The 19045-nt window shown below is 40.8% G+C and overlaps 1 protein-coding gene across 3 annotated transcripts in view; it reads left to right on the top strand.

Annotated features, from left to right (window-relative positions):
• The window catches only part of ZNF827 (zinc finger protein 827), a 100296-nt gene that overhangs the window by 49464 nt on the left and 31787 nt on the right, over positions 1-19045 (top strand). For all 3 annotated transcript variants that reach the window (XR_014226389.1, XM_082281286.1, XM_082281287.1), the window contains exons 5-8: positions 1055-1288; positions 12383-12631; positions 13329-13386; positions 17860-17963. Coding sequence is in view for 2 of the 3 variants with exons in the window: in XM_082281286.1 (XP_082137412.1) it covers positions 1055-1288; positions 12383-12631; positions 13329-13386; positions 17860-17963 (645 nt within the window). In the remaining variant the exon portion in view is untranslated. The remainder of the gene's footprint in view (positions 1-1054; positions 1289-12382; positions 12632-13328; positions 13387-17859; positions 17964-19045) is intronic.

Raw genomic sequence — 19045 nt, forward strand, 5'->3', positions numbered from 1 at the left:
GTAAATGTTGCCAGATTTTGTTGGGGACAATGCTCTGTCTTTTGTGTTTGCAAAGACAGAAGTTTAGGGAGGTGGGAAAGATGTAAACTCGCCAAAGTTAAAGGCACTCAAGGAATCATCTGCTGTGTGTTACTGGAAATTTGAAGTGACGTTTCAGTCAAGAAAAGGTCTCAAGGAGGCAGGGAAGGAAGTATCTCTTCATGGTTAAACATAAAAAAAGTTATAAGAATATTTACTTGAAAAATAATGCAACTTCTTTAGCCTTCTGCTTGTCATGCATCTGCCCATGAATTTAGTTGGCTGGGCTTGGAAGTATTGTTTAAGAGCTGCTCCGGTTTTATCCTTTTAATCAAACACAGTGCAGAGGATCTACTACTGTCAAAGGGTATCAGAAAGACCCTTCAAGAACAGCGCTGCTCAGTGTGTAAATTTTAAGCAGCCCCCCCAAAGTCTCCTTACTTTCCTCTGAGGCTGTACAGCTGCTTAGATGGAGTATTTGAAAGGAATATTTTAAACTTATTCTTTCTTTTTATGGATATAGCACTTGGAACAGTGCAGAGCTGTTTTCTGAAAATCCCTCAGTTCTCATTCTTAACATACCAACTTTTAGGACCTAAGAATTTGCTACATTCTCCCTTTTACTCCCCCTTAGGTTTTCTATCTTCCTATTCCTCATCTCTCGTCTCTCTACCATGCTCTAAAAACTTGGTCTTTGCCAAATTTGCCCTTACATGAAATGGTGTTTTAAACTTCCACCAAGCTTATAGAAGACCTACAAACCAATGACCAGGGAAGTGCTTTTAGGAGGAGTAGAGGAAAAAAAGTGAGAGGATCTTCTCTTGAGCTTTGGTACATGCATTTTTTATGTTTCAAAACTCCCTTTGTAGAAAAGGTGCAGAAGTTTGTTTGCCACTTGAAGCACCTTTGAGCACAGTGTGATGTGTCTGCTTCCAGTACCTGCTCTAGCATTTCTCAGGTTATGGTTTCTTCCTGTTACTAGCTGCTCCAGGATTATATATTACACTAAGTCTTACTTCTTTCCGTCTCTTGACAGCTGCAAATCAAAAAGAGCCCTTGACTCCTAATTTTAAAGTGAAGGAGGAGCCTAAGGATGAAGAAGCTGCAAGTTCAGCTGTGTCTCAGTCCAGCTATGTGTTCAGCCAAGAATCTGAAGCCTCAGCTCCAAACATCCCCGAAGAGAAACTCAAGCCACCAGAAGCACAGGCAAATGTGATGAGGCAGGACATGTCAGTCAAGGCAGCATCTGAGCTCCTCATGAAGCTCTCAGGTAGATATTTAATAATATTGAATTTCTTAATTATTTTTTTGTGTATGCTGGCAGGGTTGCCTTGCAGAAGGTAGGTTCAGCTTTAGTAGTAAGCTAAAGAACAACTTAAAAGGCCTGTCTGCACAGTGTCGTGTACATGAAACATCTCCGTTTGGCCTGTAGCCACAGTATCTAATTATCTCTGCTCTGATTTTCAAATCAATAACTATGGAATAAGTCAAAAGAAATTATGCCTTAAAGCTTTGAGGTGCCATAATTTTGAAAATGTACAAAACCACGTTAATACCAATTTATTCACGTGTCACTTTATTAACATCATAAGAAAGTGTCTGTACTTTACTGCATCTGACATAGCTTTATAAAATAGGACTTTTAAAGCCTTTTGGTTTTTTCTGACAATATATTGTATTCAAAATTTCAAGATACACTGGTAAAAAAAAATTATCTAAACTCAGCCAGCTTTCTGCATTTAGCAAGACCACTTGAACTTGCCTACATTGATTCAATGATAGATTCTTCTGCCAGACAAGGAGACAGTGTACACACACAGGTAATGTTAAAGCTGAAGGGAGTCAAATAAAAATGTATATTCTGCGAATTATGATTTGGCTACCTGTCAGAATTGAGGTTTAAGAGAAAGTAAAAGGGTTGAATTCTTCCCACTGGGATCAGGTGAAGTAAGGCTTTGAACTTCTAACAGACCAATTTTAGGATCAAGACATGAAAGTCAGTGTGGCAGGCTGGGTTTTGTACTTCTGGACCTGAACTGGATCTGATAGATTTTAAGTCTTCTCCAAAACTGGACAAGACTTTTTTTTAAATTATGCCAAAGTCATGCAAAAAGTGCTGGTGGGAATACTTAAAGTTTAGTAACTTCTGAGATCCCTGTCAAACCTACCTGCAATCATTTGTCGATTGGATGCTCTCAACCTTGAATTTGAGCTCAGATTTGTACCTGAAAGACTTGAGTTGACTAGGATTCCCCCCATAAAACACGTAATTAATTCACTCCTGTTCATGCCTCCACACTATAATTGCAGAAGAATTTGAATCATTGATTTGCAAGCCTTCCATGTTAGTGGTGTAAAAAGTGCTTTCCAAGTACAAAAGCTGATCAGAGCAGCAGTTTCCAGATTTTTCCCAGACTCCCAAATACTAAATATTTGGTTATTGGTGTAGTTCACTGTTACTGCTGGTAACTGGTTTGAATGGGGTGTTTTGGTAGCAAAAGTTTGCAGCCTAATGAATGCTAAGCTGTGACTATTTTTCTTGGTACATATAAATTTATGTAACTATAAGGAAAGAGCTCTGTAATTTAATGTTTTGTCAAGTACTTCAGAGACACAAGTGGTCTGGATTGTCAGTCTGGAGTTCAGCACAAGCAGGATGTGTTTAAATAGTTTTATTGCTGACTATTATGTTAGAATATTTGTGCCTTAAATACCTGTTTATATGAGAGAAATCCTTCATGTATAAAATCTTGGTCAAGTCTTCAGCTTGTGTTGGGACCTCTCAGGCTTTAAAGGCTGTAGTAAGAAATATACCAGTGTAACATTTCTCTTACAAGCTCTTAGGAACTGAGCAGTTTTTGCTGACAGTGGTCTTTTTGGCTAATCCATAGATTAGGAGGTGAAAAGTGACCAGGATTTATGAAGTCGGTGTTCCTGCTGTCAGTATTCTGTCATCAGCCAGGGGGTGGGGTTACACCCAGATTGCCACAGACAGTTTTCAACTTGCACTTCCCTGAATTACCATCTAAGGCAGAAACTGTAGTGGAAAACACTAGAGGAAAACTGAGATACAGTTTAATATAGGACAACTACAAGGGGAAGATTTAAGATGAATGGCTTCTTTAGTGGGTTTTTGGGGTTTTTTTTAATCTTTATCTGGTAGAATACTCCCAGATCACTGGGACTTCCCAACCTACTGTAAGCAATTCTGTAGCCTGGTTTTGGTGACTTAGACCTTACTTAAACAATTAAGCCACTTCTTCATAGAATCATAGAAGGGACCTTAAAGGTAACAGAATCATTTAGGCTGGAAAAGACCACCAAGATCATTGGCTCCAACCACTGACTGATCACCACCTTGTCCTCGGCCACAGCACTGTGTGCCACGTCCAGTCATTTCTTGAACACCTCTAGGGATGGTGACTTCACCACCTCCCTGGGCAGCCCGTGCCAATGCTTGGCAACCCTTTCTGTGAAGGAATTCTTCCTGATGTCCAGCCCGAACCTCCCCTCCTGCAGCTTGAGGCCATTTCCTCTTGTCCTGTTGCTGGTTGCTTAGGAGAAGAGACTTCCCCGGCTACAACCTCCTTTCAGGGAGTTATAGATTACAATCAGCTGGTTCCAGCCCCTCAGCCATGGGCAGGGACATCTTCCACTAGAACACATTGCTCAGAGCTTCATTCAATATGGCCTTGAACACTTCTAGGGATGGGGCATCCACATTTCTTCCTGAGCTACTTCTTCAGATTAAAGGGAAAACAAGAACAAACTTCCTCCTTTTTCATGGTACTGGAAAGAAACAAAAAAAAATGGAATGAGTATATCTTGATGTTTTACTCTTTGTGGGAAATCGTCAGTCAAGTGCCCTTGTTAGATTTGATATATTTTATTATTGGGTTTGAGTCAAGTCCTTCCAGACTCTTTATATTCTTGGTTAGGACTGAATGGATTGCGTTCTTGCTTTGTTATTTTCCCTTTCTTCTGCGTAATACTAATCACCAAAACCTGCACCACATACAAATTCAGCAAGGGATTTCCAACATAATAGTATTGTGCTCCCTACATTCCTGACATACGTGCTGCTGTTATCCTGAGCAAGAATATTGCTGATTGTTTCAGCCTTGTGGGTGGGAGCCTCTTGGGATTTGGGCATAGACCTTGCTATCTCCTTCCATGTGAAGGATAAACTGGTTTATATTTTTCACTGGGAAACCTCTTTTCCCAAAATGAGGTGCTAATGTTGCCAGCTATTAGCTGTACAGGGTAGTGGAAGGCCTTTCCAGCTCTGGAGCCTGGTTTGGTCTGGTACACACTGTAAAGGTAGATTTACTCCAAATCACCAGCCCCTTGTCAGGCCCCATTTGTTAGCCACTCAGAAGTGGGTCTAGAGCTAGGGAAAGTTAGAATAATAAACATCTTCTGCTGTGGTAGAACATTAACAGAACATTTGTTAGTTGCCATTGTAGAAGCAGATGGACAGAAACAAGAGAAAATCACACACAGCTACTTTAGTTCTACAAGACAAGGCTCTCTCTTTCAAGCTGACGGGCTGCTGGGACGCTTGCTTCTAGCAACAAGACCAGTGTGAGATCAGGCCCGCACATGACTTCGGTAGAACTGGACCTTTTACACCAGTTCTCTCTCTCCCATGTTCCCCTGGGATTCAGTTCATAGGCATGATACCTACTCACTCTTCTTCCAAAGGATTATCCAAGCTAAGAGGGCTCATGTCTCTTGGGCCTGTCTAGGCAGAACCCACTTCCATCCAAATGGTGAGGACAAATCTTCCTAACAATCAAACTGCTATTTCAGAATAAATCAAAGGCCCATTTGAAAGAAATGGTGCTTGGGAGTTACCAGGCAAAGTTCAAGCAGACTTTCAACCTCCAGTTTACAGAAGAAAATAAAATTCGCACCATGATATGCATGAGTGCACAAAGGTGAGGTGGGAATTCTGTCCATTGCTAAGTTTTGACTGAGACTAGATCCAGTGGTGAGCAAACAGATTTGAGGAGATAGTGAAGTGGGGCAAATTGCTGTCATCTCTGTTTGGAAGGGTGCCATCCCTGCAAGATTTTACATTCCCATTCAATATTGCATAAAATCAGTTAGAATAACTGTTTTTTACATTCTTACAAGTACTCTTTTGTGGAAAAGCTAATTTATTTCTCAAAATATTTAATTAAGTGGTGCCCTCAATGATTCCTGATCAGTTTCATACACTCAGTCTTATAAATTGAAAGGTAGGTTTCAGAGAAGATTGAAATTGAAAATAAATATTTGCATTTACATGCCAATTTTAGAGCTGAAAAACTCATTTTCTGCTGAAATAGTCGTGCTGCTGATATGTTTGGGGCACGTATTAGATTTTAGAAGCATACAGTGTTCTGGCTTCTTGTCTGAAAATGAATGCATAGGTGGAGGAGTATAAAATCTATCCCAGCTACTAGAACTTTTCAAGTAATGTTTTACCCAGGGATATTAGTATGTTCTAGAAATGTTGTCTGAATCACATTTACCTTTATTTCAGATGTATCCTCTTCTTGAAATGTGTTCATTTTGCATGTCAGCAGTAACTGAGGGTGTTTTCCTCCTCTCTTTTTCAGTGGGTCAGTTCCCCATGTACTGCACACCTCCTTGTTATCCCAAGCAAATGTGTGACCTTTGTGCTATTTGGTTCCTTTGGATTTTTTATTCTTCAATCCTCGGGTCACACAGTGTTCTCTTGTAACACACCAGTACCAACAAAGTGTCTTAATTTTGGGTTATCTGCACATGCAATTAGTGCATACTTCATGACCTCGGCACACAAAGTGAGGTGTTGCTCTGTTCTGAAAGCATTCCTGATCAACTCCATTTATTGTGACCTAATTATATGATAGTTCCTCTTTTGGAACAACTGGTTATTACAGGGGAGGGGTGTGATGGGTTTTTTGGCATTTTTTGATGAAGCCTTTATCCACTTAGAAATGTTTATGGTAATTTTGTATATCGTGCCTTGTGGTTAATTTTTTTGACACTGTATCATACGTTTAATTGAAATCACATGGGTTAGAACAACAATTTTAAAAGAGTAAAACGAGGGGAAAAGACTGATAGTACAATTCTAGCATATGGTAAAGGCCAGAACTAACCTTGCTGCATATTTCTTTTCCACAACACTGTGGACTGCTTTGGGTAGTGCCTGTGTGGTTAGGCTGCTCTTTGGAGATCCCTGTTGCTGGTACCTCGTGAGAGTCCCTGCACCTGGACTGATTGCAGGAGAGCTGTCAAGGCCTTGATAACGGGCAGAGGAGGCAAAATACAGGGGAGTCTGTTGTTCCTTGGTGCTTCTGTAGGAGCCCAGAACGTAAGTGGTGAAGTGTGTGATCTGAAATAAGACTTTCTCTGTGTGGGAACTAGAGAAATGGCAAACCACGGCAAGTCACATAGCCAGATTATACCCTGCTACTAGCCAAGTGGGTGTTTTGGGTTTTTATTTTAACCAGGTTCTTCAAGCAGGGTCTTGCAGGTAAGCACCACCATCCTGCCATTTAAATGGAAGGAGCAGCAGATGTCTATCACAACTCTAATTAGTCTATTGCTTTAATTTGCTCCATTTCTTTTCCTTGGCTCTCATTTCTGTGAAGCAGCTTGTAGCTGCAAAATTCTGTAACATGGGAGTTCAGAGGTTCCACTTTTAAAAATATGAGCCATTTCATGATTATTTTTTTTTAATGCAGGATCCTGTTACATTGATTCATTGACGTTGTCTTATATAAAACAGCAGTTTGTAAAAAGTACCAGCAAAATAAAGCATCAAGCACAGTGCCCTGGGGAACATCAGATGTTCCTTGTTGTGTCTCTGTAGCAGAACCTTCAGGGCTCGCCAACTGTTCCCTACCTCTGAGGTTTTATTTAAGCTGTTTTAGGGCATGTTTATTTCTAGCAAATCAGAACAATTAGCATAACAAAACGCCTGATTCTCTGTGCTGAAAGCTTTTGAAGTTGGTACAAGTTGACCCACTAGTTACCCCTGTCTGCTTCACTGGGGAGACTGGTACATCAGTCCAATTTATGAGACATATGGGAAAGGCTTTCTTTTCTAAGTTGATTCATAAAGTTGATTTGTAAAGCTGATGGACATTGCAGCAAATATGAGCAACTTAGAATTTTAGTCACAGAGTGGAGTTTTAAACAAAATGGTGGGAAGAAACATGAATGATTTAACAAGTGTTCATTTGATTTTGGCAATGCAAGGTTATTGGACAGCTGTTGTATCAGCAAAAGCAATAATTACTTCATGACTTGTGTTTTTTATGAAATATATCCACTTACCTTTGACTTCTATCTCAAATAAGGGGAAAAGCAGAGTGTGCTGCATTAGGAAGGGTATGTTCAGTGTCCCCTCCAGAGCATGTGAGTGCTGCCTGGAATCACAAAATGGTCTGGGATGGAAGGGACCTTTAAAGGTCATCCAGTCCAACCCCTCAGCAATGACCAGGGACATCTTCAACACACTCAGGTTGCTCAGAGCCCCTGACCTTGAACATTTCCAGGAATGGGCCATTTACCACCTCTCTGGGCAACCTGTTCCCATGTTTCACCACTCATATTGTAAAAAAAGTCTTCCCTTATATATAGTCTGAATGTACCCTCTTTTAATTTACAACCACTGCCTCTTGTCCTATCACAACAGGCTAAACAGTCTGTCCTCACCTTACAAATCAGCTTTGAGTAATGAAAGGCTGCTGTAAGGTTTCCCTGGAGCATTCCCTTCTCCAGGCTGAACAAGCCCAGCTCTGTCAGCCTGTCTCCACGGGGAGAGTGTTCCAAACCTTCTGATCAGGTCCATCAGGTCATGGCTTCCCTCTGCTGAGAGGCATCGAGGGAACTGAGCCTGTTCAGTCTGGCACAGGGGAACTGAAGGCCAATCTAATTGCAGCCTGCACCTACTTGAAGGAAACTTGGGAAAGTGGTGGAGTTAGCCTCTTCTCCCTGGTGGCAGATGGTAAAGGAAGGGGTGCCAGCTGCAGCTTGGGAAGTTTGGAGTAGACATTAAGAAAAATTTCTAGTGCTGCATTAGAACAAGTGTTACCTTCCTTTTGAAAGTTCTGCAAAATAAACCCACAGCTGGCCTGGTGCCAAAGGTTCAGGAAATAATTTTGTTTGGAGGGAACCTCCAGGGTCATTTATTCCAGACCTTTGCTCAAAGCAGATCCAATAAGGGCAGGCTGCTGAGGGTCTCACCAAGTTTTGAATGTATTCAGGGATGGAAAACCAAACCTCTCTCAGCGACGTGTGTCCGTATTTCACCATCCTGATGGGAATACTTTTTCCTGTATGTATAAACAGAATTCCCCATGTTCCAACTTGTCTGTTGACTCATCACTGTGTATTTCTGAGAGAAGTCTGACTTTAGCTTCTCTACACCTTCCCTTTATTCCTTAGAGAGCTGTCAACAGCAATAAAGTGTCCCCTTAGTGTTGTTTTCTTGAGGCTGAACAAATCCAGTTTTTGCAGCTGTTTTCCTCTTCTGTCTTGTAGCAGCCCTCTGACAGCCTTGGTTGCCTTCTGAACGTGCTCTGGGATGTCAGTGTCTGTCCTGTACTGGGGAGCCCCAGATAGGGCACAATACCCTAAATGCAGCCTTGTAAATGCAGAACAGAGGGTAAGAATCTCCTCCCTCTGCCTGATGGCTGCAGATCTGATAAAGTGGCCCAAAATATGGTTGGCCTGGGATGCCACAAGGGCGTTTTGCTGACTTGTGCTCAGTGGAGACTGGATTGTGATAGCCTCAATTTTCAGAGATTGAATATGGTCTTTCTAGAACTTGCCAGCCTCTGTCCTAGGCTGGAGAGAGGTGTTGCCTAAGGCTAAATTTCAGAAGTACTCTTACTAGTACATCTTATTGAGGTGACACTGTCAGGCCTTCAGGGGTAAATGTTGTACCCTGAACTTTTAGGTAGCACAAGTATTGTTGTATGTTTCTGCTCTTCTAGGTTTGGGGGGTTTTTTTTAGCACATATCACTACTGTGTGATTCTTTGCACTTGTGAATGCCAGAGAACCTGAAAACTGGAAGGAATTGCTTCCTCCTGGAACAAGCCTGTCCAGTACTCTATTTCTCATATCTGATGTGGAAAATTGTCTCACTCTATGTGAATGGGATGACATTAATTAAGGCTTTCATAGATTAGATGATTAAAAGTTACACTGCTCTGTAAAGAAACAGCATCTCTGTTGGTTGATAAAGTACATCCATGTGTAAAATAATTTTCTCTGTTTTCTCTTATTTTGTTAAGGTGTTTCTGTATCACAAAGTTAATGGCAGAAAAAGACATATTAGGTGACTTAGTTCATCTTTTGCCACATGTGTCTCAGCACTGCTGTGCTGTTATTGGGAGCCTCACCCAGGTTAGCTTTGAATGAATAGCAGGCCGTATTTTGGAGATCATGGTCTGGATACTTCTGAGCTACTTGAGTCTTTTTAGCCCATGGATTTTTGTTGTACTATTATAAAAATCTGACCTGAAGAAAAAAACGTGACTCTCGTATTAACTTCATATTCTGATACATTGCAGATTATTTAACCAGCTCATCTACTAGGTCTGCTATAAAAGTCAAAGATAAAATGATTTTCATTATTTGAACCAGGAGACCTTTTTGTGTACCTGTACTTGACTTGAAAAGCTTTAGCTGCACTATAACTGTGTGAGATACCTATGTAAAGAAATAAGGGCTATCACCTTGCTCTGCAATGAACAGCACAGAAGGGAAAATAATCTTCAAGAAGCTGGAGTTTGACTGCCTATGTGGTGAGACAGGTATGGGCATAACCTTAATTGCAGTGTTTTGCCAGTACAAGATCTAGCACAGTGGGGTTTTATGCCTGTGATTGCTGCTTGTGGGACAGACTGTGACTGTGTTTCCCTTTCATTAGCTCTTGTAAAATTATCAGAAACCCTCCTTCAGTCTTCTCTTTGTGTGTTTGCTTTGGGGATTTAGAGTATGACAGAATTCACATTTGGCAGGGACATTCTGTCAGATCAAAAGGGTGCAGCTGGGAAGATAAAGGTCAAAGGAAATGATCAAATATGTAGATTTAGTTAGGGCAATTGGAGTGCTTGCTGATGGTGAGGGAGAGAAGGTCACTGGTATTGCTTGACTCTTGCGTTAGTTGGGGTCCTATCAGTTTCTCTGATACAAAAGCATTTGCAGGACAGGGAATTAAACTGTGTGGAGCAGGAACAGAAATAGAAAGAATATTTTAAAAGCAGAGAGAGCAGCAAAGGTCAGCCTGACTCTGCACCTAAATTTGGCAGCTGGGTGCAGTGCTTAGTCTGTCAGACATCTGAAGAAGTCATTTGTTTGCGGAATTACCTGAGCAAGCTTTTGATTGACAGTGTTACCTGATGCGTTCCTTTGCTGCTCTGTGTTCACTTTCAATGTACAGCATGCTATTTTTACACTTTTAAACACAGATGCAAGGTTCTGTGGTTTTATAATAAGAGAGTAATGGAAGCTTTAAACAAAAAAAAAAAGAAAGAAAAATCTTCTTAACAGGACAAAAAAGAAAGGCATTATGATATTTCTAACCGGTCTTCAGCTGAGAATTCACTATAAAAATTTCTGAAGTCTGAGATGTATCTGTGGATAGTAGATGGTAAAGATTTTTATCAATGTTTATATGTGTCTTTTAAAGGTCAAGAAATGTCATAAGAAAAGATTGAAAGCACTTCATGTAAATTGTTTCTGGAACATATCCAAGTGGCTTTTATCTCCTGGCTTCAATTTTTTTTTTTTTAAGAGCTGTAGGAAGTAAAGCCACTTTTTCTCTACTCCAGGAATGTGGAGAGAGGGAAAACCCAAGGTAATGAAAAAGGACTTGGTGACACATACCAGTTTAATTTTAGGCAGAATGCTTATGCCTTCACAATAAAGGGATTCTGTTCATCTTTTGCGGGAGACAACAGCATGACACCAAAAAGCTGAGGAGGTTGAAAACATTTCTGGGGATAACCAAACCATGTTTTGGTGCTTCCGAGATCCACTGTAATATTGGGTAATTGAAAACAGAAGGCCTGAAACTTTTCCACTTGGAATAAAATTGGTGAAGACGACCCACTCACACGTGAGTTACAGAGGATGGGGAAAACAGAGAGAGCAGCAGCACATTTTGTTGCACCGATTCCTTACCTGGGTGTCCCTTCTGGTATTTAACTCTGTTCATGCATTTATTTATGTTCTTGGTTCTCCAGGCATATTGCCTTTTTTAGGCTGCCTGTTTCTGGAGTTTCTGGTCAGCATCCAGCCAGCAGGAGCAACACCTCATTGGGCAGCTCTGCCATGATACCAGTGCCCTTTCAGGAGTGCTCTGAATGAAAATTCATCAGGGGAAAAAAAATCATCTTTCTCTGAAATGAAATTGAGAATAAATTCTACAGGTCTTCAACTTCTCTTTTCACAGCAGAAAGTCTGAAACAAAAGGGCTGTATAGGTATGTGGAGTGTGGTAAACAAATTACCTTGGAGCCTTGATTTTGAGATTTCAGGGCATTTTTTCTGAGGAAAAAATTATCACTTACCTTGCAGTCAAACCAAAGCATTCAGCAGCTTCCAAGGAATCCCAAGTGTAGAAAATGAACTAGAAATTGGCTTCTAGACTATGGTTTTGTTTGCTAGACCTGTAATGCTGGAGAGGAAGGCAAGGAGGGGAGGATATGGACTTGACAAAACTGGTCGTCAAGGTTAATGGACCTTGTAATGTATGAGGGAATATCTGTCAGCCTTGAGAAAAACATGAGCCCCAGAATACTCCTCTCATCCTGAAAGCTTATGCAGGTGTAACAAATAGGTTCTTCACACGGTTGTCTGGAATTTTCCATGAAAGCCAAAGAGAGTGGAAGAGGAAAAGATGAGGTTTCCTCCTCTGCCCCTATCCCCATGCTGATAATTCTGACTGTTGGTGCTGGTACTTCTGCTGATACAGAGTAACTTGGAGTTGTGAGAGACCTTCAGTGCCCACCTTAGGAGAGCTGAAGTGTAGCTTCAACTCCATTTACTGAATAGAAACAAAGCTTCGCTTACTGGTGTGTTATCACACATTTGGTATTCATAGAAAGTGATGTAACTCTCATATTTGCAAATATGCAACTGTTTTCTGCTCTCTAGTTTGAAAAATTATTTTCAAGAGCATGCTTCTATTTATGACAGCCAGAAGAATACTGAGGCTGTCAGCTGCTTGATTTCCTTCCCATTTGCAGGGATGTGGTACACAAATTATAACTTGGTAATTGTGATTTCTGCTTTGAGCACTCTGAAAAATTGCAGCCTAATTAAATAATTATGGTGCTTGTTTATTTTTTTTTAAATACATATTTGCAGCTGAGAGTTTCAAGGAAAACCAGACGGTAAAGATAAAGGAAGAACCGATGGAGGTTGACATCCATGACTCGCAGGCTTCGGTGTCACCCAGCCAGCCCAGCCAAAATGTTGGCTACAGCACTTTATTGGGGCGAGACATCAGCGAGCGCATCCAGAAGGCGCCCGAAGGCCGTGTGCTCCCAGAGAGAAATCTCTTCAGCCAGGACATATCAGTGAAGATGGCATCTGAGCTGCTCTTCCAGCTATCAGGTAAATCCAGTGCAACTGCTCCATAGCTGGAGTTAAAGAACAAAATGAGATTTTTTTGTATAACCCCAAAGTTCTATGAAACTGTGAGATCACCAGGGCTGAAAAATAATAGGAGTTAGAACCTTCCTACCCTCACACTTGAAACACAGAGGCCTTGCCAAATGTCTCCCATAGTTTGCATATGCTTTAAAGCACTGTGGCAGCCAGGTCAGGTTCACAGTATTTCAACTGAGTTGGAAAAGCCAGAGTTCAGCTCCTGTATTTTTGAAAGCTAATTAAATAATTTGTGACGACTGGTTTGATCCCTGTAGAGGGGAATCTGCAGATGGCAGTTCCTGGCCTAAGTGGCCAGTGGCTGCAGGATGCAGCACTCCTGGGGTTGCACTGCCCACTTCCCTTGGCAAAGGAGGTGAACCTCATCTGTCATTCATACAAAGGCACTGGAACCAGCACTGTTCAATGAACACTTGCACTGCACACTCTGCATGGAGCACTGACGTGTGGAGCTGAAAAAACTTGTTGGGTGTCAGTTTAAATAAAGTCATGCCCATTCTCTAATCATGCTGGAACCATTTACCCTAAATTACCCTGGCTTATGCTGTTACCTGAAAGCATTAAAATAGTTCTGCTGAGTAAAATCTGATAGACATCATATGACATATGCTAATCACAAAAACCCGTGTGTGTTCCTCTGCAGAAAAGGTGAGCAAAGAGCACAACCACAATAAAGATAGCACCATCAGAACTACAGCCAGGTAAGTACAGCCCATGGTTACCTGCAAAACTGCACTGTAAATAGCATTGCTTCCTCTTGCCTTATGAACTCAAACCTGCCTATGTCCTGCAAATGTGACCTGATAGTACAAATGTAAGATATTTCCATGAGTAATGGAGCCCATGTCTGAAAAGCTACAAATATGGATTTGATTGCTTAGGGTTTGTAAGACAAAAACCTTTTAGGCCAAAATGACTGTTCTCCTCTGATCAAGTATTCACACATCATTTTAAGAATTACTTATTCTATTTTTTTTCAACAAAAAATGAAACTTAAACTGCATGGTACATGCAGTGCTTGCTTGAGGGAAGACCAGGCTGCCAATGGGATTTTAAGACATGGACCAATGTAAGAAGAGGTGATTTCTATTGTTTTCTGTCAAACTAGATTTCCATAGAAAAAAATTCAGTCTAGTATTTCTGTCATCTCAATACATTCTAGAGATGAATTTTTAAAAGTCAGACTGTAGGACAGTGCTAACAAAACATTTGTTAAAGATTACAGTTACATTGTGATGATAATTTAAATTAGCCAGGAATTAAAAACGTGATCCTATTGTAGCCTGTGCTGTTAAAGAAATGTGCACTTTACAGTTCTGGGGTTGGGAACAAGCCCACAAGGTGTTTACATATCCATGAGCAGCAAGGTGAGGTGTCCCTGTGGGAAGATTTAAAGATCTTAGACAGTTAAGTGCTGGTAGCTGTAATTGGTAAAGACTTAGGAGCCCTTGGTAGGGTAGGAGGAGTAGGCAGGAACTGTTGAGGATACATTTACTCCCTACCTGAAAGTTATTGTGGATGGGTTGGAGACTGAGCACACTGAAGTGATGAAGAGTTCATTCAAAGATAGAGTAAGAGCTTCTTGCCTCTGCAGCCCCTTTACAGAAGTTCTTGGTGCTAAATTAAAACAGCTTTGCCCAGACAGAATGGAAAAGCATTTCAGTTGCAAAGAAAACATTTCTAAAGTATATTGTACTTAAATTTCTAGGCCTGTCCTATTCATTCATGGTAGCTGCAATAAATAACTTGTTTTTAATAAACTGACCAGCTCACTAAATGTACATTAGGGACTTTTTAATGTTACAAGTTGAAAGATAATTCAATTGAGCTTTTAGCTTCTGGTTACAGTGAATGCTTCCCATATTTGCTAGTGCGGGAATTTGTCGGATATGCAGCCTGCGCGCCTTTCTGTGCTACTTAAAGCACATAAGCCTGAGATACAAACAGAGATCAATGCACATATTGTCCAACTACTCATTAACCATCCAGGGTGCACTGCAGGGAGGGGCTGGCAAATAGTTGAAAATAGATTTCAGTGTCTCATGATGTTACCAGCAGGACTGGTGTGAGAATCCAGAGCTACTTTTGGATCTATCAAAGATAATTCCAATTGGAAAGGTTGAGGATAGTTCAAAGATAACTTGCCCTTTTTCTGACTGCCAACTTTTAAGAGGGTAGTGCAGTTGGCTGTTGTCAAACTTGTGTTGAGCTTTACTGAGATGTCCTTAGAGTGGCTGCCACCCATCAGGGCATGAAATGCTGAGTGCCTGGTTCAGTTTTTCTGGGTGCTTTTCTTATCTTGCCTATTTATCAACAGAAGAAGACATGAATAAGGAGAGCTTCTTAAGAGGGGAAGTGAGTCAGTCTACTAAATCCTGTGAGTTCAAGGCACTTGAAAACCTTGCCAAAAAAAAACTAACCCACCCCAAACTAAATAAACAGCTGGAAGCCTTTACTGGGTAGGTATGACGCCTTCTCAAAAATAGAATGTGATGGAGCAGCCAGTGGAGGATAGAGGCACTTGGACTGCATTAAGAAAACATGTGGTGTTGCAGTTTGGCTCACCAGCCCACATCTGGAGTAATGACAGAAAGGCATTTGAATCACAATTGCTGTGTGAAATGTGCTGACAGCTGCAGAGAGCCAAGGTGAGGTCAGTGTTGTCCACCTGTGAGCAGCTGGGGAGCACAAAGATTTAGCTGTGTCACTGGTGAGGCTGAAATCAGCAAACCCCAGCAAGATGGGGTACACAAGCACTTTTTGCTCTCTTATTCCTTATTAACATTTCTAACTGTCACCTCTCTGTTGCTGTTCCTCCTGTGAGTATTCCTGGACTTTGCCAGCATATACTTCCATATGACTTTGCTTAAGCAGCTGGAACTGGCAAGGATTCCTCACAGTTCACTGGCTGAGTGAGATGGTAGAGCCTGCCATCTGTGATAAGAAGACAGAAAGTGGAGAAGCGAGTGATCTGGAAGTGAGTACGCCAGCGTAAGATGCCAAGATAAGTTTCTTTCATCTAGAGAACTGTGTAGCCGTGAAACTGGAAAAGTGCAGCCAGAGGAAAAATAAAAGATATCCTAAAGCTTAATCTTCATCAGAAAGGACTTTGCACAGTGATTGAGGACAATGTGTGTCATTTCTTACTGTGAAGCAGGAGCTCCTCCCTCTATATTTTGCACTGGGAATCGGAGGACGTACCTGCTGAAATAGAAGTAATAGGGCCACCACTGAAGAGACTCAGCTGCCATTCTAGAGGAAGGCAGAAAAGATGTATCCAAGGATGGTTCTGCAATTCACAGAGGCCAGTGGTGGAGAGGGAAATCCTTGGGATATGATATGATGCGGCCCTCAACAGCACCCTGCTCGTGATCTATGGCCTAACCTGAAATAGATAAGCTCTGCACCATCTGTTTTGCTTAGAACCAGCAAAGAGCAGTGTCCCAGTGACTGAATCTGAGGCACAAACAGGAAGGCCAACATGGAAACCCGAGTGGATTACAAGATTTTGAAGAATTACAATAGTACTAAAACATTTTTTATTGACGTTTTTCTTTCACATCATTATTAAACCAGTGAGAGGAATGTTGCAATAAATCGTGCCGTATTTTTATACAGTGTCAGTCTGTTTCGTATTATGTCACCCCTGAGTGGGAGTGTGAGTCTTGGAAGAAGTTAAGTTTCACACATGTGGGTTGGAGCTGTTTTGGTTTATCCTGGTCACTTGTTTTCTGGAGTATCCTGCATTGTTCAGCTATTGGCATTCACCAAACTGCTCAGGTTTGGGGCAAATTCACGCCTTCCCCTTCAGCACACCCTAATGTTGACTGCTTATGGATGTGTTCAAACTTTTGTAGAAATACCAAAATATCCCATTAACTGTCACATATGGAACAGCACAAAATAAATAATGTCTAATAGGAAAGTAAAACAATGTGGTTGCCAAAAGAGTTTCACAATCACGTTAACTAATTATCAACAAGTTTCCCTGAGGCAGAAGAGATCTGACTAAGAATACAAGTGACTTGGTGGAGACACCTGGTTCATTCTCTGCAGAAAAACTGCACCAGGGAAAACTCAGGCAAGTAATGTCTTTTGGACAGAAACTTTGGATATCTGGACTGGTGAGGTCAGCTTGGTGCAGCTGATATATACTTGGAATCTGGACTACCCGCTGTGCAACACCTTGTAAGACCTCATAGCAGGTCCTTTATCCTGAAAAGATTTGTGGATTTTATTACTGGTTAAGAACAGGCTGCAGAAATGGTCTGGCCTCCTGTCCTGGACCTTTAAAACACCTACTGCACGCCAACCTGTTAAGGATTCTCAATCTGGGAGAGATCAGATTTAAAGTAATTCTCACTTTGCTTAGAAGAAATTGATAGTTTGTATGCAGATGGAATACATTTCCTTAGAAAACACTTTTCCAAGCAAGACTGTAGTTTTCCATTTTGAATTTTCTTATGTACCTCTTGCTGATGTCTGTCCGTATGTCAAGGAATGCTTGTTCCTGTTATGATCTTTAACTGAGCAGAAAACAAATACTTTGACAGAGATGCCATTTCACTATTGAAATTGACTTTTTTCTGCCTGTTAATTAAAGCAAAATATTCTTTTTGGAATCATGTAGCTGATAGTTTTTGTGCTTAATACTCTTTGGGATGCACCCGCTCAATTTATGAATTGTTTCCTGCTTTAAAAATCAAATTTATGGAGTTAACTTTATTCATGAAATGCCATGTCAGAATAAAACTAGTCAGCATCTTAACCTAATATTTGAAAAGTTAACGATAACTACTGTATGCTTCAGATTATTAAATAATATTTTTTACCTTTCCTGATTGCCTTCTCCAGATATGACCATAGAATACAAATTTTTGAAGTGTTAATTTTAATGATCCATATTGTATTGTGATGTAGCAAATGTAAGATGTTGAAATGTAGGTAAAAGCCTTTTCTGAGGTCTTCAGTTTTTACTCTGAAATGCAATTTTACCAAAGCGTGCTGCCTCATGGTCTGTCTATTTTCCAGCATGAATTCTGTAAGTGAAACAGGTTTCTTAATAAGATGGTATTTCTTACAATATTCAGATGTTGGGGTCAAAATTCATATTTACTACTTCTTCTGTGAACTGCTCTTTTCCTTTAAAAAAGGCATCTTGTTTTTTCCTGTAGCCCTTTCTTTTCTGAAGACACATTTAGACAATCACCATTCACTTCTAACTCAAAAGATCTCCTGCCCAATGAAACTACTCTTCATGGAAGGACGTCTGCACCAGGTCAGATACCTTTTTTCTTTCACTATTTCCAGCTAATAGATATTTTAAAAATTTTTCTTACTGTAAACTCCACCACGTGACCTCTTGAAATATTGTTTGCTTCGTCAAAAGGCAGCTATTTCTCCATTATAATAACTGCTTATTATTTAGAAGAAAAAGAGAAAAGTTAAATACTGCTGAAGCATTTGTGTTAATAGTCTTTAGGCTGCTATTTCTATGAATTGTGCAATAGTCTACAGCAGATGAAATTTAGCAATATGAAGAGAGGTGAGGGGTTTTTTTGTGTGTGTGTGTGTCTGCCACTGTACTGATGCTGAATTACTGTCTGCTGTTGCCCTGTTCCTGGCTGTTTCCATCTCCATCTCCTGGAGTACAGATGAAATGTTTGCAGAACATGTACCGGCTGTCTGAGCTTGGCAATACAATTTTCCTGCCTTTAACAGTACTTTAGAACCTTTCTGGAAGGATGTGGAGTTCTTCAAATGTACTGAAAGGCCTCAGTAGCTGCAGGTGCCTTCCCACTGATTTTCTGAACTAGTTGACAGGCATTTTATGTCCAGATATAGCTTGGGTTATATTCTGCATTAAAATGGAAAATACAGGCATGTAATAACACTATTCAAGGTCGCACTGAACACATGCAAAAACTTGATATGTACCTTCACTGTCCTGCTGCAAAATAACTCGTTTGCTAGTTCACTCTATCTGTTCTTAAATTAATAGCTCTGGGGTTCTAAAGGTCAGTAATTACACAGTCAGCTGTAGGGGGGGTTATTCACCTTTTCTTAGCAATCAATAAACTTTTGGGCACGTTACTGCTAATTTTCAGCTATAGACTGTCATTTAATTTACAACTTAACAGACCCTTCATTTTTTTTAATGCTTGAATAGTCATTTGACAGCTTGTGAAGTGGCAGATGAGGGTAAGAGCTAGATGCTGTCTAAGGGTAAATATGCATAGCAAGAAGGAAAAAAATTGTAGCATAAGGACAAGGGTCTCCACAGCTGGGCACAGACACACTTCTGCAAGGAAGCAGTGGATTCCGTACCTCTGGGTGAGGAGAACCAGATCAGGTGTGGTG

This window comes from Coloeus monedula (assembly GCF_965178545.1).
Source record: "Coloeus monedula genome assembly, chromosome: 5".
In the NCBI taxonomy this organism is placed as follows: Eukaryota; Metazoa; Chordata; class Aves; order Passeriformes; family Corvidae; genus Coloeus; species Coloeus monedula.